At 35.7% G+C, this 26,890-nt stretch overlaps 1 protein-coding gene across 1 annotated transcript; it reads right to left on the bottom strand.

Moving 5' to 3' along the window:
• Positions 1-1,502: 1,502 nt before the first annotated feature.
• USP13 (Ubiquitin carboxyl-terminal hydrolase 13) lies at positions 1,503-26,649 on the bottom strand. The gene is made up of 12 exons (XM_051217477.1): positions 26,523-26,649; positions 26,131-26,478; positions 23,707-24,070; positions 20,592-20,769; positions 19,411-19,674; positions 15,565-15,796; positions 13,752-13,960; positions 12,519-12,686; positions 10,833-11,154; positions 9,142-9,455; positions 3,775-4,014; positions 1,503-2,534 (listed from the first exon to the last, which is right to left on the bottom strand). Exons 2-12 carry the CDS (start codon positions 26,366-26,368, stop codon positions 2,316-2,318), a joined length of 2,748 nt encoding a protein of 915 aa, XP_051064889.1. The 5' UTR covers positions 26,369-26,478; positions 26,523-26,649; the 3' UTR covers positions 1,503-2,315.
• Positions 26,650-26,890: the final 241 nt, after the last annotated feature.

Here is a 26,890-nt window from a genome sequence, read left to right as displayed (position 1 = left end):
CTCGTCTACTTGATACAAAATACCATTCCGATTACCAAATAAATTAGAACAAATTATCTAAAGAACTGCTAAATTTCATGAATTACCACTGCATATTTAATCTTAAGAATTATAATAACAGTAAGATTTGAAGTGATTATCGCTACTGAATTAAGAGAAAAACGCATATGACTGACTAATTCACACTATCATTCTTTATATTACAGACCAATCTTCTTTAAAAAACCACTGAAAGCCAGGAAGCAATCAACATTTGTTTTGTTCTAGTATGGAAAACCTCATAAACAGCGCGTATCCAAGATCTCATTCGGAATCGAAGCAAAGACTTTTAGGAACCTCTCAACAAGTGCTTGACATTTAAATCCCTGAGTCAATATTAAAAAGTTTTCATTTATAACTTCAGTTAATTTGAAGTATTGAGCAACATTATCCCAATGTCATTAGCGGATAACTACCTCAGATAGACAAAGATGAACTCTTATCTCTAGATTCTCAGTAGAGCTCCAAGAACAACCTCTCGAAATTAGTTACCAGCCAGCCGTAATTATTATTACATTCGACTATAGATGATGCATTTCTTATCGTAAAAAAACAAATTCCAAAAGCCTAACTTAAAATGTTACTACTTAAATTATATCTTTAGAATAAATGATCAAATCAATCTTCATTTACGGATTATTTATAAAATAACATGGATGATATCCAATATAAAACAATTGGGTAACGTAAACTTGAAAACACCAATTTCATAAATAGTGACAGCACCAGAGGGTAACAGTCTACTGAAGCTGAGATTACCTTACTGATGAGTACCAATGAGTAAGAAATTTCGATTTATTTTCTTGCCAATTGCCTCCAAACACTAAGTGACATTAAAAAAAGTATGAATGCTTTGAAAAGTCACTTCAACTCATGTCTAAATAAAAGCTTGATCAATACAGTTTGATTAGCAATAAAAAAAGGACGAGACAAACATGAAATAAGCTGTTACACAATCATTAATCAATGTAAATATCTCAATCATACAAGAAATCAGTGGCAGCCCGAACAGTCCAATAATCACATCCCAAAATGAGTGAATTTCACAGATGGTATTAATTCCCTCGAGATTTCAAGTATATCTTATGGAAGAGTACCAATTATCACGAAGCCTAGATAGGTGAAGCAGGACTTTTCTATGCATACATTTATTTATATCATTTAAATTAGTGTCCAAATTTCAACTTAGTTGATAGGATTTAAAAAAAAATACGACATTGATTACCTCTTAGAGATTAATCAACTATTGATTGTCTGTATTAATTGATACTGATCTATTCAGTATTTTCACTAAGATTTCACAATAACATAATCTAATCGTTTAATTGTATTAATTACTTTAGGATTCTAATCTAAATGATCATAAGACACACAATAATAGTAATCAAAGTAACAATACATGGACACAAATCAATCAAGCATTAAACAAAGTATTAAAAAACAAAACAAAACTGTATTACTTTAAAAAAAACACGTTTACTTTTATTATTTATGATATCTTTTTCAAGATTATATAACATTATAGTCATTAACAACGAGTAAGTCATATAGAATTGAAAACAAAATTGATCAAAACACGGATAATACATTTTTATTTATTAAATAGAGATAGATTACCACATTTTCTATGATGTAAATTGTTTCATTCATTGTGTTTTCTCTTTTAAAATAATTATTAAATGAAAAAAACAACATAATTTATTCGTTCATGTATGGAATTTATAAACCGAAAAGAGGTAGTATTTGTATATGTTTGTGTGTGTGCGTGTGCGTGAGTGTGTGTGTCTGTCTCTATGTTATATACTTTCCTTTTTGTTACCAAGTTTAATTTGATTGAAAATATATTCATTATTTATATCCATATATATCTGGCTTAGTGTTTGTATTGTTTTTTTACGATACATAAACTCAAGACTTATTTAGAAGATGAGAGATAATAATAATAAATGAACGTATAAATGTAATTAGAGAATGCAGAAAACTAAAAAGTTGTACTTTTGAATTATTTATTGTACTTTACTAACATGAAGGAAAAAGAGAAAACCAACAGCGATTTATCGTTTCTACATGTACACACACACACATACACACAAGAGTAGGTTTTCTAAATTTATAATGTGTACAACTTAATGAATTTCTGGGGTGCAGTTTAAAATAAGAATGGAAGATAGGTGGAGACAATGAAAGAGAAAATAAAACAATAAATCTATCATTGTTTAACACTAAGCTGTTTAAATGACCACACCACTCGGTGACACACACATACACAATTACAGTTAATCAGATTGATCAGCAGCATCTAATCTTCGAAAGAAATATAAATAAGCATGACGATGTGGTGGGCATTCACTTTTTGCCACTTTCTCATCATTGAATATAATCCATTCTTGATCGGAACCGCCACAAATTGGTGAGCCGATATGATATACTGGCGGTTCGTGAGGAATACATTTAGCTAGAAACGATCGTTTAATATGAGCGACATAATGACCATCCTGTGCAAAACAAAAGAAACAAAAAAAGTGAAGATGTGTATGTTATATGTATAAATTTGAATACCTCATAATAATAACAGACTAAATAAAACTTTGTTAGTTCAAGTCAACAATATAGTTTATTAACGATGTATACTCTTTTGCCAGATATTAACCATATTTCAAAGATAGCTAGGTCGCTCAATCATATTTAGTATATTAATGACAATTTTTCTGGGATATATATATATATAGTTCACATAATACCCGTCGAGTGAATTTTTTTTCCAACAAGTATTTGAATACACAGTTTCTGCATAAATTGACTAAAAAAGAGCAAACTTGTGTTCATGAGAAGAGTCTCTTTACTTTACTAATCCATACAAATAAATGTGGACAGTAACCATTGCTTTGAAGCGAGATCAGCCAATTAGTTATAAGAAAAGTAGAATCTGGTACAAACATGTATCGGTGCCAGTAGTTACATAGCTTTAGTACAACGAGATAAATCTCACAGAAGTAGACATACATGACACTTTAGTGGATATTAAGCACCGATAATATGATTTCAGGAATAAATTGGTATAAATTAATTTTAAAAGTCAAGAGTTACTGGGAGACAAAGAGAGAATAAATCTAACCTAATGCGACCAATTCTGGACAACTGATAGTGATAATTACAATGACATCAACCTGGTAGACTGTACCTACCAACATGGCTCAATAAAACAAGCAATCACTTTATGGACTGATGCCATGTTTACATTTAGCTTCCCCTACTCGTTTACCAGGGAAAAATGACCTCCGGTGAGGTAAGCAGGGTTTGAATATGTGTAATATATGACCTGAACATCTCGATCGATGAAGATTCACTAGCTCATCAACAAAATGCTAATTTCCACTTTTTTTTAGAATAAGTGGTCTGCAGGGAGTCGTTAACCTAGGCTACGTCCTGAATACACACCGTGGAATTTAAACCTACGTTAACTAACTTCACAGTTTAAGATGGCACTACTGAGGGATCTGTGTTGCCATTTTGAGAAGCGATGAAAACAATTTAGCTACAGGATTAGTTAGTTACTACAAGAGAAACTTGTTAGTTTATACATATGTTGAGTTATGTGGACTACAAACTATAAAGATTAACACACAACTTACTATAATACAAGTTCGAGAAAAATCAAACACAAACTAAGGGATTTTAAACAAACGAAACATCATTTTGTAAGTATACACATTTGAACGTAATTAATTTTCTTACATTGGTCGATTTTCCCATGTGACTAATAAAAGCGAATAATTCATACTTTGAACTACCATCTGATAACGGTGGACCTGATGAAGATGTCTGATTTGAATTATTCCCAGCATCAGTGGAAGATTTATTAGTCATAGCTATTTCAGATTGAAGTAATAAAGTTTCTAATTCATCTGGATTACTCAATGCCCAGTCAGCAGCTTGTTCCAAATTACCATTTTTGTGTTGTAATGCGATGATTGACTGGAATAAAAATAAAGATTGAGAGGAAACATTTTAACCAAAGAATCTAACGAAAAATATACCAAATATGAAGTGTACAAGTCAAATATGTACATCCTTCATAAGCTCTAGTTTCCTTAGGTAGTCGCTACTACACTCTAAAACGTCGGTGTAAAAAAAGATTATTATGATTTGAATGTTAGTTGGTACTTTATCAACAAAATGCATATGTAATCCCTACAGAACTAATATACCGCACTGCATATAAGCTTACATCACTCGATAGGTAATTCGATACACCAAAGATTCTAGATCAGATGCGTATTAAACGATCAAAGCATATTCATCATTCACTTCCAATTATCATAGTGCAAATAGATTGGCCAATGTTACCAAATCATTATACACATTAATTCTGTTTTCCTTGAGCTGAATGAGTTCATTTCAAAGTTCCCACTGTTTTCCTACGCAACAAATCACCAACACCTACTCTATGAAAAAGTGTAAGTACTGAATCTATGTGTTCTGATGACGCATGTAAGGGAAATGTACGGAGCTAACCAACCACAAATAAGTTCATTAAAACAAATCAATTCAACTCTTATGGATTAAGCTGGTTAGGACATGTATTACACACGTCCAACCACCGCATGCCTCGACGGATTATGTTCTCTGGTGCTGAAAGAAACACAGCGACGGACAAACCTAGACATCCTATCAGTCCATGAAGTCATTGACAATAGGTGTAGATTACCTGATTCGGGTCCGCGTGATTGGCATAACTAATGGTTAGAAATTTTACATGACATTGCTTGAAATTGTTTGCGATGTTGCAGGTGCATCCATTCTTTGTCTGTCTCTAAATTCTGAGTTCCTAACTTCCTCACAATGTTTTGGTTCTTATTTTCCTAATTTAGATTTTCTTCTCGAATCGTATCTTCGATGCCTAATGTTTTCTACTACCCCTAATACTGTTACTATCTCCACTATTCTGAGGCTTGGTTGAACAATTTCATCTATCTGTGCTAATGGTGTGTGTGAACTTGACCTGGAGTACATACGTGTCAGGTTCTACTTTATGACTGACTAACTGAAGAACACCCTTCTACATGAACCATGTGATAATTAATGTGTCTGTCATCCCTTACGACACTGAAACACTTAACAATTTAGCTCAGAGAAAACATTAGAACCAAAAGCATCTATCTAATGTGCAGACAAGTGTTATGATGTGCAGTGTTCGAGAATGATACACGCAAACATTATGTATGCGAATTCCTAATAGGCTACTCTTCTGGATGAGAAGACTAAAAATAAAGGAGTGCTAATTGGGTGGGCTAAACCAAATCACATTCATTCATATATATTTGTTGCTGAACCGGTTTCTTGGTCAACAAAAAAATCCACTGGTCAATATTTTTGTCAATACTTCAAGTTAACTAATTAATATGAAAACTGTGTGTATGTTCAATTGATTACGCAAAAGATTGTTTTCTCTGTTGCAGTTCAATATACTTACAATCAGCTGATTTCACTATTCGCTTATTAATTAGTTTAGAAACAAGTTTTTTTTAATACATATTATTGATTTATATTATGATCAATGGAACAATTTCAAACAGTCGATAAACATCAAAAGATGTGCATATATATATATCCTCTGGATTCCATTATTGTTGTGAGGGTGAAAGTAACCTTTTATTTATTTCAACACATAAATAATGGTACAAGAGGGCACCAAATATATATGCGCCACACCATATTTGTGTGTGTGCGGGCTGTGATACTGCCCGGGTGTCCAGAACGAAGCAGGTGGTTTTCTAAGGGGGTCACACCCCGAGCCTTTGACCTGAAGGTCTGATCCACAATGCAGTGGAGCATCGTGAGGAGATGCAACCCCATGGTAGCCGGTGACCAACGATTGGTTTATACGCCATTCGTTCCCTCAGGATACTGGAGACCATGTGCACCATTGGTTTGGAATCCGGTTAAAGCTCCGGACATTCGCTTTTCATCCTCTCATTTTCGTAAACAGTACCCCTGGTGTGAGAAGGCAGTGAGTAGGACTTCCCTGGCAGAGGCTGTATACGCGTGGCCGTGTGAGAGTATTTCGAGAGGGAGGGCTAACCCACCCCACTCTCGGCCATACCATGGCATTTGGGGGCCAACTACAACTACAATAAATATGTGTGGATTACACATGATGTTGTGATATATTCCAGTTATTGATAGTCGCTCATGAACTCATTAACTAGTGATCTGAGGCATGTTGATAAAGTAAAACTGATTGACGTCGGTTTGATAACGACAATCATTGATTGAAGATGTCGGATAACATGACTCAGAATAGATCATAATGATAAAGATGTGCATCTACTGTTTATTTTCGTATACATCATAAATTTCAATATTCCTTCATACAGATCTTTTCATTTTATCTTTTTAAACCATATTCTCAGTATGTTTAGTTTTTCTCATTATCATTGCTACTACAACATATCGATTACTTGTGTCAGTCGTTTCATCATTCTTTTTTTTCTACGTTAATGTGTTATAGTAACTTGGTCGAAGCCGCGTCTTATGTTAGCGGTTATGGTTGGCCTGATATTGTAAGACAATAAATAAGCAATCAGCTTATGTTACTTCTTCTTGATGTTGTCTTACAAATTGGAAATCAAAATTTGTTACAGTCAACATGTTTTCCCACTAAATAAATTGTGTCAAAGTATAGTCAAATGCTTCTCATTGATGTGATTACTTATTTTCCGTTAAATTCTAAACTATTACTACCGTACTCAATTACATTTCTGATCAGTTAATGTTATTTTATTATTTTTAGTCCACTCACTAATTACCATCAAGAGTGTGTGTGGTTTATATTTTGTTAGTCTGAAGAATGATTAATTCATACCAGTGGATTATTGGATGAAGTATTCACAATTTCGCTAGCTCTATCTCTCTCTTATTTCATCAATATTTACGTCGATAGACAATTTTAAGAAAAGAAAAAAAGAACAAAAACATATCATGTGGTCTATAATACTCATGCTCATGTGATATTTACGTGTATAGACACTGTTTGAGAAAGATAAAAACTGACAGTGCGTTCAACAAAACAAAAACAGAAACGAAACATTTTATTTAAACACATAAATATTAGTACCAAATATATATGCATCTCACAAATGTTTCAATTTGTGCGAGGACTGAGACACTGTCCGGGTGTCTAAACCAAAGCAGGTGGTTTTTAGAGGACCACAACCCGAGCTCTTCACATGAAAGTCTAACCCACAAGGTAGTGAAGAAAAGTTAGGAGATGCAGTCCCATGGTAGCCGGTGACCAGTGATAGGTTCAGATATCATTTGTCCACTCAGGATCCTGGAGTCCATATGCATTATCGTTTTGAAATCAAAGATTTCCGGCTCCTTTAGGTGGATCCTCTGCACCCACCAACCCGGTTTAAGCACCGGACATTCGCTTTTGGTTCTTTCAATTTCACTAAAAAAGCACCGCTGTGATAAGGCAGTGAGTGGGACTTTTCTGGTTGTGGCTATTTGTGTGTAGCCATACAAGAGAATTTAGAGTGGGAGAGTAGACTCTCCCTAACCTCGGCTGTACCAGGACATTTGTTTAGCACAATACATTTTAAAGTTGAATACTATTTTGATAAGGAACATAAAAGTGTACATTGATTAACAACCTATTTCATCAAAAGTATGGACTGGACTATTTAATGTATTCAATTTTTAAAAGTTGGTAAGATTACATTTACTGTTGATGAATTCTAAAGAGAGATCTTTTAAAGTTAAAAATTGTCCAGTGTCTATCTACTGATAATATTGAATCATGAATGGATTAGTATATAAAATACTGGTTTCTAATTTATGAACCTCATTTCAATTATGAAATTATATTTATTGAAAAGTTGTAATACTATAGAACTGAATAATCTGTGATTGAAGTTTACCAACTTATATTAACTTATGTCCAGAAGAGGTATTTATCTACTTGAAACAGATTCAAATATTATACTGAACAATATATGTGATCATGGGGGCATAAAAAAATTGAAGGCATGTGTAGAATGCAAGTAAATGATTACAGGTGATTCAGATGTAGTTTTGTTCGCGGAGTTGGGTGGTTCAGTTGTGGAACTTTCATTGTTCTTCTGAAGAGCATCATCAGCAAAAACAACAGGTAGAATTGAGGTGCTCGAATTTCTCCACAAATTACTCATAACTTGTCCTGTAGACCTTGATCTTGACTGGTTATTGTTGATCTTCAACCTGCTATTATCTGCCTCTTTAGTTTGATTGTATCTCCTCTTTGGTATGATTCTTGATTCTATATTCGTCTATTATTTTTCTGACTGGTTGATAGACTGCATCAATTTCAGTGTGTTTGTTGATTGCTGATTAATCTGAGTGCCAAGCATCCAAAAATCCTTTGATGCTTTTAGTACTCTTTCTACACAAGATCTTAACATTTAATTACAGGTGATGTTGAAGGATTGTTCATAAGTGGTGGAACCACAAAAACAGTGATTGTAAAGTTAAGTATAATGTTTTAAGCAGATATGGCAGTTCGACTGGTGAGGTGGATAAATCCGGATATAAAACTTCGATATTCAGCCGGTAATGAGGTAACAGTCACATGTAATCACAAAAAACGAGTTAGCTGTTATGCATACATATAACGCAATAAAAAGGACACTACATACCTGTCTGAGAGAGTATCGTATAACAAAATACAGTGTTAGAGACATAACGTGTTTATAATGATACAAAAATAACAATTACAAACTAAACATACATTTATGTACTTGGATTGGACTCCGACCTTTTGTCTGACGGCTAGTGATACTACTTAATTGTATCAATTGAAATAGGTGAATAGAGATTTGAGCCTGTAATCTAAAGAGATGCTAGTCAAATACTTCAGCAAACAGTTAACCAGAAGGACGGTATATTGAAGCTTTATACTACTACTAAAAACATTAAACACTAGTTCAAGTTTTCAAATGACAATAAAATGACTGAAACAAGTTAGGTTAAAAAATATTATTGAGTAATTTACTAAATATTCTTCTTAACACTATCGATCATTAACTCATTATTTTATCAAATTAGGAATATACTTTCACCAACCTGTTGTCTACTGAATCCCATAGCCAACATCATTTCAACTGCGTTTTCGTCAATATTTATAGAAGTGACGGGCCCAGCTACCGGTTGTTTCTGTTTATTTTGTTGCTGACAACCACTGGGCGGTGACAACGGATCGTTTAAATCTGGATCGTCTAAATGTTCCATTAACCAATTGGTAGCATTTTCTACACTAGTATTTTGTGTAAATTTACAAGCTTTCTGTGCTGCTTCCAAAGTGAAACCCATAACTAACAGATCATTGATAATTGTTACATCCGGTTGTACATCATCATCATCAGTTTTCATTTGTTCAGCTATATGATAATGTTTGGAAAGAACAAGGAAGAATTTCTTTGAATTAATAATACAATTAATGTATGTATTGACAACAAAACATACTCATTGACCTATTGTTCGAGAAAGCTTGGTTAGATGATGAATAGGTAAAAACGAAAAATTTAAAATCCTAGTGAAATGCTGTACAATCAGTTGTACTGGGATGTGACGTTAACGAAAATTTTGAAGGAAAACCAACATCTCTGGCGATGCTGCCTTTTCGAAACCGAAAAGAATGAGACAGATAAGATCGAATAAACAAACTAACATGACTTATTGTTCGATCCACGAATATCAGATGTTAGAGTTTAAAAAGTCGATAGAGCTAAAATACTTTAAAAAACGAAATCGTTGTAGCATCTCCGAATCAATTTCTCTTCTTGACTCCTGAAGCTATATTACAATGTTGACTAAGCCTTTGATACTCATCCGTCTTCTTCCTCAATTCCTTCAAAGAGGGATTTCTTTTCATGATGCTAGTGTAACTGAGAAGTATCAACCACACAAACGTACACACATACATTAAACAATACTAAAATCCTGGTGTTCTGTTTCTGGAGGATTTTATCCTCCTGGCCATCTAAGATTGAAAAAGTGAGAAAACTAAGAGGTTAATGAATGAGTGGACTTTGATAAATATTCTAAAAAAAAATTTCTCAGATATCATGGGAAATACGTTCACATATTTTTAGGTTAAACTACTCACAAGAACCGATATCCTGATAACATAACGAAAAATGTATATCACCGATTTCATTATCATAATTCAGAAGTATAAGCAGTATAATGTACACGCACAAATATTTAGCTTAGCAAAGGCAAAATTATCGAAGTAATATTATTAAACATAATTATCTAATATATTTTAAGAGGATAATAAAAGCGCCAGTCCCGACCTTTAGTTCGTATTTCCCGCCTGGAAGGACCTAAATGTTATTGGTTCTTTTTCTTATTTTAACACGCTATTCTGTGACTTTTCCCAAGGATACTGTTTATATACGCTTGAGTTGTGTGCTTGTTTGTTCATGGTTCTGGCTGCTTGTGGAATATACATTTCCCTCAGTTGAATCTGGTCTTCTTCCTCTAGTTAGCAGGGCTGGGGTGCATTGGAATAGTTTAGCTTGTCCTGTTATTTTGTTGCTGACCTCGTACCGCCTTGCAGGTTATGTGATATCGTAATCTCTTCAAAAATAGCAGGTGTAGATAACATAGACTCATTGTAATACACACAAGTAACTGATTATTTAAACTATCAAGTTAGATAGAGTTGAAGGGTCGAATCCGAAGCCGACTGGAAATGTACAGGTTTAATTTATTAAAACACACAAGTGAAATAATCTGTGCGTTAAACTCACATTTGATTTCATCTCCAGTTGGCATTAATTGTTCACCAGGCAATGGTCTACTACCATTCGGTGCACGTAAACCATTTAAATCAATAAACCATTCTGTATTACCATGATTTCCAACAGATGATTTTAATTCGATGTCTACGTCCAATTTTTTCGGAAGCCAATCTGTACCAACAGTAAATCGTCCAACTTGTATACATAAATAGTTTGGAAAATTTGTTAAACGATTAGAACGTAAAGCGAATGTTTTGGCACCTGGAGGTTGACTTGCTGGTGTTTTAAAATCATTAATTTGTTCTGTTTCAGCCCAAGCCGACAGGCAAGCCTAGAAATATTATTAATGAAAAATAATAATAATAGTAATAATAATGGTAGGGAGACGTTATTTTACTCACCAATTGTTACTAACAAATTTTTATTAATCGATAACAGAATTATTAATGAACATGATTATCCGTTGAGTCCTGATAAGGTAATCTGGACATCCTCATGCAGTAAAATAATGTAGTTGCTACTAGATCAATTTACTTTAACACTAATCAGCACTCAATATCAAGATAGTCGGTGAACATGTGTTACGCATGTCTTAACTATTAATTACTTAGTTATTCAACTATACACGCGTCAGTGATTGCTTGTACTTTGAGATACAATACTTTGATTCGAGCAGGTGTACACTAAAAATATACCTTAATTAAAGCTTGGAAATCATATCAGGGTATGATATTGAATGGTAGTTGATCAAAATTATATGAGAAAATGATAACCATGTTGGCTAGAACTGGAAAGCAATAGAAACATTAGTTGGTAATAGAAGTTGTAAACAGAAGTGATTTAACAATTATGTAATATCTCGAATGATTTGTTTGACTAACGAATTGTTACTTTTTCTATTTATTTTAAAACAAAATTAAATTAGTTATAGACGTGAATTTTCAACTTCATTCGTAGATTATAATTCACATTAATTGCTGCAAATTGACTGGTTGTGTAGCTACAAATAACTTGGGATCTTATTAAATAATTCCCGAATGTGGCTATTAACTTGACGTAGAGGTCAGGCCTACATATACTGGTTTGAATATTCATTCCTATGAATTATACGACACCGTATAGGTTGGTTGGAAAGTAGAGAAATTAAAAGCAACAAACTTAAGATTTGAGGGACACATTTTATAGCTGACCGCAGTAAAGCGTGATGGCAGGATGGTGTTTTTTTCAGACAATTAAAATTTGCACACATGCTTCCTTCTCACTACGGAAGGGGAGGATTAGAGAAAGTCGACTAACGTATTTTTGTTATCAGAGATAGGGTCTTAAAAGTATGGAGATAACTTATCAGAAACTACTGACAAAATGATCGGTTTCAAGTAAGTGTTCTTTGAGTCCTGTAGTCAGGCTATTCAGTCATATAAACCGTTACTAAACGAGTTCTCTTTACCTTAGGAAGAAATATCATTTTATTGTGGGAAATCAGAAATCGACAACCACTCTCATACCTCTAACAGCACTTACAATCACCTTGTTTACATTCGTTGACTGATTACTACTATTCTGTATAACTCAGGAAAACATAAGCTACTGTGCAAATAATAAATGTGGTAGAATTATAGTAAGGAAAATACATATAAAGTAATAACTACAAGTGAATAAATATCAATTATACTATTTATACGTTTTATTGCTTACTTCCATAGGAATAATTGGTCGTACAACCTCTTCGGGTGATAAATGTATACCATTTAACTCAGCGTCAACACGTCGTTTTTCATAATTGTCTAATGCTTTTTGATTTGTTACCGCTTCCATTGGAACTGGAACTGAAAGAATCCATTCATGATCAGTTTTATACGAGACCTGTTGTTGTGAAGTGTGTGGTGTTGGGAGAGAGTGAGAAATGTGGCAATTAAAACAAAATCACAGAGATCGTTTATGTAAAGAGTACAGTTTATTGCACTTTGTATTATATATCACACAGCACTGAGCAAGTACTTTTGATTAGGCTACAGTGGCTGGCCACTAGTCTAATTGATTCAATAATAACATGACCTTATGATTTAATACGAAGTTCAGTAAATAGTCTTGTTGAAATATGTTATTGGCCTATACACTTTTGCATTATAGTAGGTATGAAACATTTAAAAAAAATTAATATAAATCCTATACCAACAACATTGTCAGTTAATAATGTTCCCTCTAAAATAATTGAACTTTAACCTTTCTCAAAATTATTGGAAAGAGTCGGTTATTATCAATGTAAGACCTGGCGGTTTAACTTGTCTCACATGAGATATGCACTTTGAAAAGAACAAATTCGGTTGCAGAATGTTAAGTTAGGAAAATGATATTGAGCTCACAATAAATAGGAAAGATAGAGAAATGGCCGCATTTGGGCCACTGTGACCAATTTTTCGCCATGTAATTCGACATTGTGAAACGACGAAAAATAGACTGTTTCGTGTCTATGACAATTACATTGAGTAAGCTTAAAGCAATGGCCAATTGACTAACAGTTAGTAAGTTATCAAATACAAATCTTTCTTGACAAGCAAATCAGTGCGGATGTGTGGAAACAATTTCTGCAAAATGAGATAAACAGTACATCACTGGTAATATACAGCTCAACGGACTAGATCAAAGTCTGATAAATAAACATTATAACTTCAGGTAGTTTCATATTGTCCAATGTAGTACAAATAACTCAGTAACCAGGTAAACATTCGTTAACTTGTCCTTAAACCCCACTCTAAGTATAAATGTTACCGATGCTACCTGATTGCTCAAAACAAAGTAGCTTGAAGAGCGTTTAGATCTGTAACTTAGTGGGCTGGAAGTTGAATACCTTCAATACTGAGCCACTACTTGGTAAGTCTATCAAAAGCGAGACAAACGCATATATAGGTGGAGCAACCATCAACTTACCTTATTTGTCAAACCACATTGAAGACGTTCTTCCACACCAAAACGCATCACATTACTTGGGTGTACTTTTCCGTGTTCTTGTCTATTAGCTTTCTGTTCTAATAAATCTAATAGATAGATTAAAAATTCGCAAGCATCTTGTTGCTGTCTTGTGGCAAATGTGGAATTATGCGCGCCCATTAATCGACGAAACAAAATTGGACGTATACCTGTGCATGTTTCATTTTCAATGTATGAAAATAATTCGTTAAATAAAAATTATCATAAGCCGAAAGTCTATTACCTCCCAAAAAGTGAATAAGAGGAATAACAACTATTGACTAATGAAATCGCTGTAATAGATGGAGTAATTAGACATATAATCTATTTAAATAATCGACTCTCGATTTCAACCGAATAAATTTCATAAGCTAGTATTAACAATTAACCGACTAAATATAAATGACAATATTCAATTAATATACGTGTGGATCGGTGGTTCAGTAACAAAGACATCCGACTTTTAGCTACTAAGCCACAGGTTCAAACCCAGCTTCGCCTACTTCAATTAGGACAGTCAGATAGCATTACTACCTCTAACACTTGACAGTGTGGCTCAAAGCCAAATACACGAGCCTTTACCTCGTGAGTCAATAACAATGTTTGACTATCAATGCACGATATGAAACTTAAGTAAACTCTCAAGAAAATTGGCGAAGGATTGATAATCACTGGTGGAGAAGGTAAAATGAATTAAACGACTCTTTTTGACCCAAGCAAGTGTTTCAATTATGCTTATGAAGACTGTGTACGTGGTGCAAGTCTAGGACGACACTCGATAGAATTGAGAGAAACATAGAACATCCGTGATTCGATGCTAGTATAACATGAAGCGGGAAAATATCTGAAGAGCTTGACATTTGAGGACTTCTAGAAACGTTTTAAACAATGGAAACGGAGATGGAACAAAGCAGAGTTGGTGTACCTTAAATGTTGTAAGACAAACCTTGTATGTTATCGGTTTATGTAATCAATGAACAGACTATGTATATCATGATATTATAATATAATGACTGACTTACTTATCAGATAACAAATAATTAATACAAGATTTCACTGAAGATCACAACAGATTCGATGATAATTCATCTATGCGCACTCAATCACAATGTATTAAACAACCAATGTAAAATAAATACCATAAAAAACGTCTACACAGTAAATATTTCTCTACCAGACGTTTTCAAAGTGGTAATGAAACAGAATCATTGAAAGGAATAGAGCGCACATATCTGATTAAGGCGGTGTACTATGTGATAGCAGGGATATTGTCCGGGTGTCTGAACCGAAGCAGGTGGTTTTTAGAGGACCACAACCCGAGCTCTTCACATGAAAGTCTAACCCACAAGGTAGTGGAGAAAAGTTAGGAGATGCAGTCCCATGGTAGCCGGTGACCAGTGATAGGTTCAGATATCATTTGTTCACTCAGGATCCTGGAGTCCATATGCATTATCGTTTTGAAATCAAAGATTTCCGGCTCCTTTAGGTGGATCCTCTGCACCCACCAACCCGATTTAAGCACCGGACATTCGCTTTTGGTTCTTTCAATTTCATTAAAAAAGCACCGCTGTGATAAGGCAGTGAGTGGGACTTTTCTGGTTGTGGCTATTTATGTGTAGCCATACAAGAGCATTTCGCGAGGGAGTGCAGACTCTACCTACTCTTGAACGTACAAGGATATTTGAGGGATAAAGTATAATAGGTATCTCATTAACATACCAGAAATGACTGTTAAACATGACAGTAATCTTAATTATAAACTGACCAAACTCACCCGGGAGAATAGGTACAGGGCCACCTGTAGTAGTATGACTAAGATTATTTGGAACTAACCATGAATGAACACCTGAACAGAGACCATGTCCTAATTTCGAAAATTGTAGACCAATATGATCTACTGGTAGAAGTGGATGATCTTCAGAAGTGAATTGATCCAATGCTTCCTCACACCAAACTGGCAATTGATAGGCATAATATGAACGAAATTGTGAGATTGAAAACAGAACCTGATGTTAAAATCAAATGGAAAATATAGTCAATATATGAGACAGTGACTACTGATACAAATACTTAATCAAAAAATATATAACACGAAGCAATCACCGTACTAAACAGGTTATATAAACTTAAGAACTACTTCTCTCTTTTACTCTTTCCCACATACAAACTGTGATCGGAGAATTTTGACTTTATCAATTTCAGTTGGTCAGTACCACAGCAGAACATCGTAAGTATGTACACCAGGTCAAGTTCACACACACCATTAGCACAGATAGATGAAATTGTTCGATCAAGCCTCAGAATAGTGGAAATAGTAACAGTATTAGGGGTAGTAGAAAACATTAGGCATCGAAGATACGACTCGAGAAGAAAATCTAAATTAGGGAAATAAGAACCAAAACATTGTGAGAAAGTTAGGAACTCAGAATTTAGAGACAGACAAAGAATGGATGCACCTGCAACATCGCAAACAATTTCAAGCAATGTCATGTAAAATTTCTAACCATTAGTTATGCCAATCACGCGGACCCGAATCAGGTAATCTACACCTATTGTCAATGACTTCATGGACTGATAGGATGTCTAGGTTTGTCCGTCGCTGTGTTTCTTTCAGCACCAGAGAACATAATCCGTCGAGGCATGCGGTGGTTGGACGTGTGTAGCACATGTCCCAACCACTTTAGTTGGTAAATATTTAGTACCTTACAATTCTGTTTCTCATCCTTGTCTAGTGCCTAACTCCCAACCCAGATTTGTTCATGCACCGATAAAAGCCAATTCTGAAGCAATATTTGGAAGGAGAGAATCTCATCCGAAACATCTTTGCATTTTTGCTTAAGGTGGTCAGAGGACTAGTTTTTTTCAGTCTACCAAACAGAGCTATTTCATTTGTATATTCTACGTTAACAAAAGGATCTCCAGGAAGGTCAACCCTTGAAAAGTCAAACGATGAGTGTTATTTTAAAGCATGTCTATGACAAGATATGTAAGAATGGGGAAAGCAGAAAACCCTGACGAACGTCAATTGAATTAATCAATTCCAACAACAGTTCGCCATAAGCCCCAAATCGACCAGTAGTGTTCGAGTAGAGACACTGTATAAGGTAAATGTGCTTTCTTGGGACGCTTTTTAATGATATACACAGACATGGAACCTTGTGATCAAGGGTCAGACGCCGCCTTAAAGTCAGGAAGTACGATTATTTTCGAACGTCGAAAAGTATGTATATGTTCCGAAATCTTCCAAGTGGTGAATATTTAGTCTGTATATCTACGTCAAGGTTTGAAACCAGTCAGGTTTTCTCGAGTTTGCTCTTTACGAGCCCTAGTTAGATGCCAATGTATTAATATTTCAGACATAATGTTAATTAAACTGATTCCTCTGTGATTACCACGAAAGGAATTTTGTCCTTCCTTACAGACCGGGATGATTAGTGATTATGTCCAGTCGACGGGATTAAGTCTAGTTCACAAATCCTAGCCAAGATCACAGATAATCTGAATGCTAAAACTGGGCCACTATTCTTAAAAATACCAAGGATTAATCTATCATGTCCTGCTCCTCTCCCTCGCTCTTCATTTTATGAGTTTTAGAAGAAAAATATTCCTAATTTGATGTAAGGATGATAAACATTTCGGTGAAGCTGGTTACAATAGAATTGACTGAGACAACTTAAATCTTTTATGTTGAGTAAAGTTAAGTTTAATAATGAGTAACTCGATGTCAAACAAGTAGAACTGATGTATAAAATCTGAATCACTTCAAACTGACTAGTAATTACTGGTGGTTTTTACAGGTCAATATTGTATATCATAAAGTTTGCTAATTTCAAAAAACTGAATAGGAATAGTTAATGAATTATCAGGAAACAATATAAACCACTAAGCTAAGCTTCAAAATAGAGTAAATGATACAATTACATTATCACTAAGTCTAAAGCCTATCAGGTGCACCAAATACATCGTCAAAGAACATTTGGAAAAGTCCCATGATAAAAACGCCACCTCAAAATCCAAAGAAATTGAAGAAAACCCGGTTGGGTAGTACATAAGTTTTATAGTGGTAACTAATCAATGATCAGTCAATAGAACAATTACTGACAAGTGACAACTGATAAGATCAATAAACTTAGGGTCCTACTGTCCAAATGTGTGTTTTTGAAAGATGACGAAATACTTACAAATTTGTTCGGAATTTCAGATCGACTACCCAACGGATAAAATACCAAACAAAAAGAAGTAAATAAAGTCGGTGTTAAGAATCATTTCAGTCAGTCAGCGACAACGTAGAACCAGGCACATATATGCATCGGTCCAAGTTACCATACCGTATTAGCACAGTAAGATGAACACCGGATTCATAGAGACAGTTAACTCAATGGTAGTAATATATAAAAGAAAGATTGCATATAGGGTATAGTACAGGAAGAAAGAATTAGTTCATAGAAAGAAAGATATGAAGCGATTTTAATCTCTTAGTTTAAAGGAAGACAGAGGGTGTATACATCGATGCCATCGTGATCGATTCTGAGCCATGTCACCAACTGTCTCCAACCACTGGTTACGATAGTCACGATGACCCCAACCAAGTAGTCTGCATCTACCAACATGACTCAGACCAAAATTTGGCAACTTCAAGGACTGATGCTACATTTTGGTTTGGCCGCCCCTAACTTTCTTCTAACCATCCCCAACACCGGTTAGCATTGCGCGTCGTGCTAAACGGTTTCAGGCATACGCAACACGTGACCCAACCGTCTAAGTCGATGAAGATTCACAACTTCATTAACTGATTTACCATCGTTCCCTAATGCCCTGCGTCTAACCTCACTATTACTTACCCGGTGATCACAGCAGGTGAAAGCAATATTTCTAAGGTATCTGTGGTCAAATACTAGTAGCTTACGAGTATCTTCAACTCTTAATGGCCATGTTTCGCAGCCGTAAAGTAAAACAAAACGAACAGCCGAATCATGTGATAGTATCAATAGTGCGATTAATTATATTATATTGGGGTAATGACAAGTAATACAAAGGGGACAATCATTTGTTTAGTGTCCTACAAGTATCAGATGGACAGACAAACCTAAATGTCGGGATAAAAGATCAAATGAATCAGTACACGTAGGTGATATGTTTTTTCAAAAAGTATATGATTATGACGATGTAAATGAAGTGAAAATCATGAATGACATTAATTACTTGGAACTAATCAAACCACTGAGAGTTATTTAGGAACACTATCTCTAATTGTGCAACAACTGACATCAGAGCAAAAAGCTATCTGTAGTTACAGTCTCGAGTATCATACACAACTAAATATACATGAATGGCATAAAAATCTCTTTAATGAACAACTAAAATGCAAAATCAATGACCATTTGTTTGACAAGCACTTTGATATTATTATAGAATACTGGCGTAATGGTTGAGAAAAGCGACTTTTATTCAGTGATTCGTAAATTCTAACTTCGATCCACCTATTTTAATTCAAACAACTGGGTAGAATCATTGTCCCACCAATAAAATAAACCTGAACTTAGTTATTGAGTTGTATTACAAATTCATAGGAATAACTATGGGAAAATTATAGTTTTTACACATAGCATTACTGACTAACCTGTAACACAGCATTCATGTAACAAGTATTACCGAGATTTCTAAGTCCAGTCATACCTGGACCATAACGTGCTTCAAGTGTACGGTTTGATTCCTGCAATGTTAGCCACTCTCCAAGTCTCTCATTTGCATCCACTTCTAACTCGGCCATCGTTTTATCGGTTTTTTGCATAAGCATTACATCAATACCGAAGTGAGCAAGATGTTCTGCTAATTTCGGGTCGGTTACCATTGAATCCTCAGGATATGAAAATACTTCTCCACCCTTTAAAATGTAGAAATTGTGGGAGAAATATGTGTAGCATACCTCAATCACGAAACGAATGATTATATGACTATTTAAGCTAGAAAGCAAACAACAGTCCGTAACCGTTTCTTAACGTGCATTTTTTCCAGTTACAAGGAATAAAAGACAGTGTGTTGTATTTCCGGTATAGTTTGACGCTAGCTATGTATTAATGTATTGTCGTGACGATTCCAATGAGGATCAAATGACTTCGTGATATCCTTTATGTATATCAATACAGACTGCTTTAGAGGTCTGTTTGCACATAAAATATAGACAAGAAATCATGCAAAGACAAAAATATCTGAAAACTTTATTTTCCATCCGTTAGACAATGACAATATTTTTGGGGATATTGTGATCACTATCTAGTCAATGGATTATGATTGACTGATTGATACGATGAAAGAACGTATTTCAAAGAACAGAGCAGATCAAAGTTTCGCTGGTTGATGCTCATCGATCTAACGGATAAGTCCTACAATACTGTACACTATTTCGTCTTGTTGAGCCAGTAAACCAACTGATGACACCAGAAAAATAACAGACCGGGAGCGATATAGAAGTATTGAAACGAAGATTTATTAGTGAAAAAGTATGCATTCTATATTTCCATGTTAACCACTAAGCAGTTAAGTAGTTGATATAGCGATTAAAACTGAACGGTTTGATATTGTTGATTAACAAGTGGGGTTTATGAATAAAACATTTAGATGTGTTACTCCAGCAGAACTAACAAACGAATGACACAAATAAAACCCTTTATATGAAACTTTAGGGTATGTATAAATACTGTACGTAATGGATTAAGGGACTACATAAAACTGCTGTTATTAAAGACTCACATCACCCGAATGTGTGATATATGCTGATGCATTTAAAAGTTATTATAGTACCTTGGGAGTTATAGTTCCAAGTTTGACAGCTAGCGGATACTTGGTCTTTTCATAATGTTCCAAAGCGTGATTATTTCCTCCAGACCCATCCCAAAATTTTCGACCACAAAGTATGGTTCCGTCAGTAAGATTCATCCACAGATTATCTCTCAAATCACATTTGTAACATTTCCATCCACTAAAAAATTATTTACAAATTAATCCAAGTAATTTGCTATACAAATCTCGATGAGAAATAAAATTAAACGTGCAATTTTATTAGGGTTTTTGATAAATGGAAAATTTTCATCTTTTATTCAACTCAGAAACATGTCATACAGTATTTTATGTGATTCACCTTGTGAGATCAATTTTGTATTCAGTTGGTATCAAGACAAGTTGAAAGGAAATAACATGAATTCTGGTAATTTAACCGAACGTATTTTTATGTTAGGTTTTCAGTTTCATAAGACAGTTATTTTATCCTATTGTTTCCTTAGTTGACCGAAATAGTCTTCAGTCATACAGAATAGCCCCTGCCCAAGTGGCATCACTGGAGAATGAATTTTGCTGAGCGCCAACGAATATGACCAGTTTTTTTAATATTCTGTTACAACAAAATGTGTAGCAAAATTTGAAGGCTTAAAAAAAGCTTGATTGAAAGTAGTACGATCCCTTAACTGAAGTGCATTTAACAAAACCTTAAGATATAAACTTAACAGAGGCACCTCATAAGACACTTCACAAAATACTATATACAGAAAACTCTCGGAAAGAGAACAGTAAGTCACATACAGTAATTTAGGCATACTACAATGTATCCGTCCCCGAATGCCCTGGTATGGTCGAGAGATGAGAGGGCCCGCCCTCCCTCTCGAATTTCTCTCACACGGCCACGCGTATACAGCCCCTGCCAGGAAAGTCCTACTCACTGCCTTCTCACACCAGGGGTACTGTTTACGGAAATGAGAGGACGAAAAGCGACAAATGGCGTACGAACCAATTGTTGGTTACCGGTTACCATGGGACTGCATCTCCAAACGAAACTCCACTGCATTGTGGGTCAGACCTTCAGGTCAAAGGCTCGGGGTGTGACCCCTTTAGAAAACCACCTGCTTCGGTCTGGGCACCCAGGCAGTATCACAGCACACACACAAATAGAATGAAATGACGATACTTATGGAAAATACTATTCTTGCTTCGATTAACAGTTAAACGATTCACATTATTATTCATATATTATTATTATTCACTACGTCACTTATTCACTCTCTCTTATTCCCACTCTGTGTATCATTACTTTTCGATTTATACAGCAGCTCGCCTATGGTGGAAAATCGGTTCTATCTAAACGTTTTCGAGTCACTAACTGGTTGAAAATTGTGTGCTACCACCAAATATGAATACTGAAGCAGTTTCTCTGAAACCACGTGCACCATCCAAACTGGCTGCCTTCAACGTTCGCACATTAATGAAGATCGGACAACAGATAGGGCTGGCTAGTTTTCGTTCCAGTCGATGATGTATTGATCATATCTTCACCCTCCGCTAAATGTTAGAACACCGCCATACTTATCAAAGGCCAACAATCGTAGTGCTAATTGACATCAGGGCTGCCTTCGATTCGTTGGATAGGACTGTTCTCTGGGATTGTTTATTGAAGAAGGGTGTGCCTGAGAAGTTTATTAACATCCTAAAAGCCCTATATACAAACACTTCAGGCAGGGTGAGGGCATACAACCATCTCTCTCCATTGTTCCATTCGAGCAGTGGGGTTAGGCAGGGTTGCCCAATCTCACCATTCCTTTTCAACTTTGCCATCGATGACATTCTGGAAACAGCTCTGATGGATGTAAGTAATGGCGGTGCGGATCTGTTGCCTGGAGAAAGACTTCTCGACCTTGAGTATGCGGATGATATTGTCTTACTGTGCGATAATGCCCAAGGCATGCAATCCGCACTTAATCAGTTGGCAATCAGTGTCCGTAGGTATGGTATGTGCTTTGCACTTTCGAAGTGCAAAGTACTTCTACAAGACTGGCAGGTTTCTAATCCTGTATTCACCCTGGATGGTGAGCAGATAGAAGTAGTCGAGAAGTTCGTGTATCTGGGTAGCTGCATAAGTGCTGGTGGGGGTGTGAGTGATGAGATCAATGCACGTATAGTGAAAGCCAGAGCGGCTTATGCCAATCTGGGCGATCTTTGGCGCCTTCGTGATGTTAGTCTGGCCTTAAAAGGTCGGATCTACAACGCGTCGGTGAGAGCAGTTTTGCTCTATGCTTGTGAAACCTGGCCTCTCCGAGTTGAGGACGTTAGAAGACTCTGTGTTCGATCATCGTTGTCTCCGAAGGATTGCTGACATCCAGTGGCAACACCATGTTAGTAATGCAGAGGTTCGGCATCGTGTGTTCGGGCACAGAGACGATAATGCAATTGGTGTCACCATCTTGAAACATCGACTTCGGTGGCTTGGACATGTTCTACGAATGTCGTCCCAGCGAATTCCACGTCACGCATAATTTGCCGACTCTGGGACTGGTTGGAAAAAGCGGAGAGGTGGTCACTGTATAACACGGTGTCGTGGTATGAAAGAAAGCTGCAAAGGACTGTCTTGTGTTGGTCCTTCACGACTCCCTGAATGGGGTCCGAGAGATGATGCAACACAGTGGCTAGAGACGTTATCACATATGGCTCAGAATAGAAGCCAGTGGCGATCCGGCTGTGGTTGTATCTTCCTCAACTGAAAAAATTCTTCTGGTTGTACCTTTCCGTTTCTCCCATTATTATTATTATTATTATTACACTACCTTACACTAATCTGTGATCGTTATTATCCTTTTTTATGCGCTCCTTACCTTTTTTTCTCTTCCTGTTCTCATTGTTTTGTGTGGCGCATATATATTTGGTGCCCCTCGTACCAATATTTGTGTTCAAATAAATAAATAAATAAAAATAAAACTATGTATCCTGTTAACGGTTGAAGGGTAGAGGATGATAGTGTTCCATAAATATACTGGACGCAGTGAATGCATATAGGAATATAATTCGTAATCCAAGTTGATGAAAGAGTGATGCAAGACGATTTGTTTATTTAAAAACAATATATAAACTAGCAGAATAAGTAATGTTAACCTACGACGGGGGAATTCGAACAGAATTATTTATTTGTGCTAAATTCATTGCATACGACGAAATAAAACAAATATTATCATCTTCCCAAGCTTTAAGTGAATTAGCTCGTTCTTCTGCCAGTAATACTGACTCAGCACGTTGAATTGATGCGATTGAAATAGCTAGGTGTTTAGGAAGTTCCAAAATCTCTAGATGAGATATATCAGATTGTCCTTGTCCGGGTTCTGGATTCGGGATATCAAATGAATCGCCTTGCGGGAGACGCACTAGAGACCAATGTTCAGTGACTGTATACATATCTTGGGGAAAGTCAAAACCTCCAGAAACTCCAATAGCGAGTTTTGTTGGGCGTTCTTGAGCACTAGCACCTACATAACCACAAAAAAAGTTTCTTATCTAGACAGTCAATAAGTCAGCTACGACATAAGAACAGGTACATGTATGCATCGGTCCAAGTTGCCACACTTCATTAGCACAGCAAGACGAACACCGGATTCATAGAAGTAGTTAATTCAATGATGGTAATATATAAAAGATTGCATATAAGGACATAGTACAGGAAGGAAGAATTAGTTTGTAGAATGAAGCATATGAATCTATTTTAATCTCTTAGTTTAAAGGAAGACAGAGAGTGTATACACCTACGCGATTGCGATCGATTCTGAGCCATGTCCCAACCGTTGCTGTTACCTCGACGTGGCGGTCGGGCTTACCTATCGTGATGATCCAATAGAGCTATACTGGCTGGAACAATCGTTTATCAAGGTTCTACCATGCAAGATAGGTCGATTGAAGTACGGTAAGACTAAAAGCAGCAAACCCAAGGTCTGAAGGGGAAATCGTACTGCTGACTGTACAGATGTGTGACAGCAGTAAGGTGTTTCCTTCAGACAACCAGCATAACAGTGATGCTGCCTTCCCACAAGGAAGGGTGGGGTTAGAAATGGTCGACCCTAAAAATACACACCTCGAACCATCCCACGGATATCCGTCTCCGGCGGCAAGGTCTCAATAAGTATGGAGCGGACATGAAAATTACTCACAGAAAGGTCGTGTAAACGGCCTCGAGCAGTTGTCTCTTGAGCACAATGGTCACGCTCTCAGGTCTCTAAGACTACCTCTATTCTAATTTCCTTATCAGGTGCCTCCAGAAAAACCCTTCTACGGTGTGGGCAACCGAGAAGTGATACCCTCCCTCATACCTTTAACAGCACTCAAGACCACTATATTCGTAATCAACCTTCCTCTTATCTAGACACGTAAACCAAAGATGATGCAACTCATTAGATTACATTTTCCTGTGACATAATTTCCAAATAAGTGATATCAAGCGATACTGACTATAAGAAGGGCAAACAACCTAAAATGTTACTGAAAATCTCAATTCTCACTAATCACTCTGATATAGTGAGGGAATCAAGAAATAAAGGTACTGGAGTCTAAAAGATGCAATAGGAAACAATTTCATAATTATTGTGCAAGGGTGTGTGGATGTAGTATACGTATCGTTAGCTACAAGAGACGACTGTTACTGATAATTAATTATGCAGTAAAACGGATATGTAGATGAGTAGTCTTCGCAACAATTTCTAATCATCTTCGACAGAAATACATTCAAATTAGCTACACAAAAGAATGATCGAGTTAAAGGCAAATAAACTGCTTAAAATTATAGCACATAAATTAAATATTCAGTAAAATCATTAGTGCTGATACAACTAGCACACAATGTTACCTCGATAAATTTGCGCCTTGAGGTTGATCGGAATAAAGTTATTTAGGACTACGACGTCTTAGTTTTACCCACATTGGTTTTCGAGAGATAAAGATAATACGTTAGTCTGAAAAAATTGGCTAATAGTTTTTTAAAGGATTGTGAAGGATTTCAGGGAGTGATTATAAACAGAAGATTAAGGTAGTCTACAAATTAATCAGAAGCCCCGAAAAATTGATAATAAATTCAAATGCGTTTCAAGGATATTAAAGTTAGAAGCAAATATTTTTCAGAGGCCATATTGTTAGTTACTATAAGCTAAAGTTAAAATAGATGCAAAATGAAAAAGCGCAGTAAGTAACCATAGGGATGAAAAGAAAAAATAGAGATAGTATAATATAATCCGGATAATGAAAGACCAACGGTTCTTTGAATGACGATCGTTAGCATAACAAAATTCCTCTCCCAAGCCTCAAAACAGCTAAGGCATGGGTAATGTGGAACAATCCAACAAATAAATAAGCAACAACGTTCACTGTGTAAACTACCCTGAGAAATACAGTACAAATGACTTTATAAAATCAGGAATTTTAGAGAAAACGATCTAATTGTGATAGGCGGTCATATACTTGCACCCAAAAACTTGAGATTACGATTTTTACTTTGTATCTTGAAATAAGGTGTAAGTGAAATACCAAAAGATTAAAAACATACCCTTATCTTTGAATTGCTTTTCGATCTTGTATCTTAGGAAAGCACGACAGCCAGTCTTCTCATAGTAAAGCCTAAGGATCTTAGAGCCAATTGCAACGAAGTGTCGCATGCATATGTATATTCCTTTTTCTGTCTCAGGTGTCTCAAACGAAAAAGGACATTCATCCTTGAAAACTTTTTCTCCATCACCAGGAACCCTGACTTGGGCAGATAAATCCTCAAAAATCGATTCTGACATTGATGACAGACTGATTTAGAACCAATAAACAAAGGAACTTTATGACAGTTGGTTAGTATTAGAATGAATTAACAGTTGTACGCGAACCGACAGGTGTATTTGACAAGACACTGAAAGTAAAATAATAAGGTGAAAGGTGAGCTGTAACACTCACATAAAATCGTTTAACAATCACTTTCATGTTGACAGACCTTGTATACTAGGTTGAGAAGATGACTTCAGAATGTGAACTAAAGATACACGCCCAAATCATCAGATGGGCCGAATGTCCTTGAGCATCAAGCCGCTAATGTGTAACAAACTCTATGAAATCAGATAAAACAAAACACCTGATTAACTATTGAGACGATATTATACTACTTTGCAGGATAATAGCGACCGTCAATATTACCCGAAATTTTATGAATAAACATATCAATCAAAACGACTTGTCAGACAGTGAGACCGCATCGTCCAACCTGTGAACATTTTCAATATAAGAGCAACTTGTAGACATCTTATGGTGAATTTCATGTGTTTTAT

Source organism: Schistosoma haematobium, chromosome 5 (assembly GCF_000699445.3).
Source record: "Schistosoma haematobium chromosome 5, whole genome shotgun sequence".
Taxonomy (NCBI): domain Eukaryota; kingdom Metazoa; phylum Platyhelminthes; class Trematoda; order Strigeidida; family Schistosomatidae; genus Schistosoma; species Schistosoma haematobium.
The sequence above is the reverse complement of the archived record's forward strand: the minus strand, read 5'-3'. Positions and strand labels throughout refer to the sequence as shown.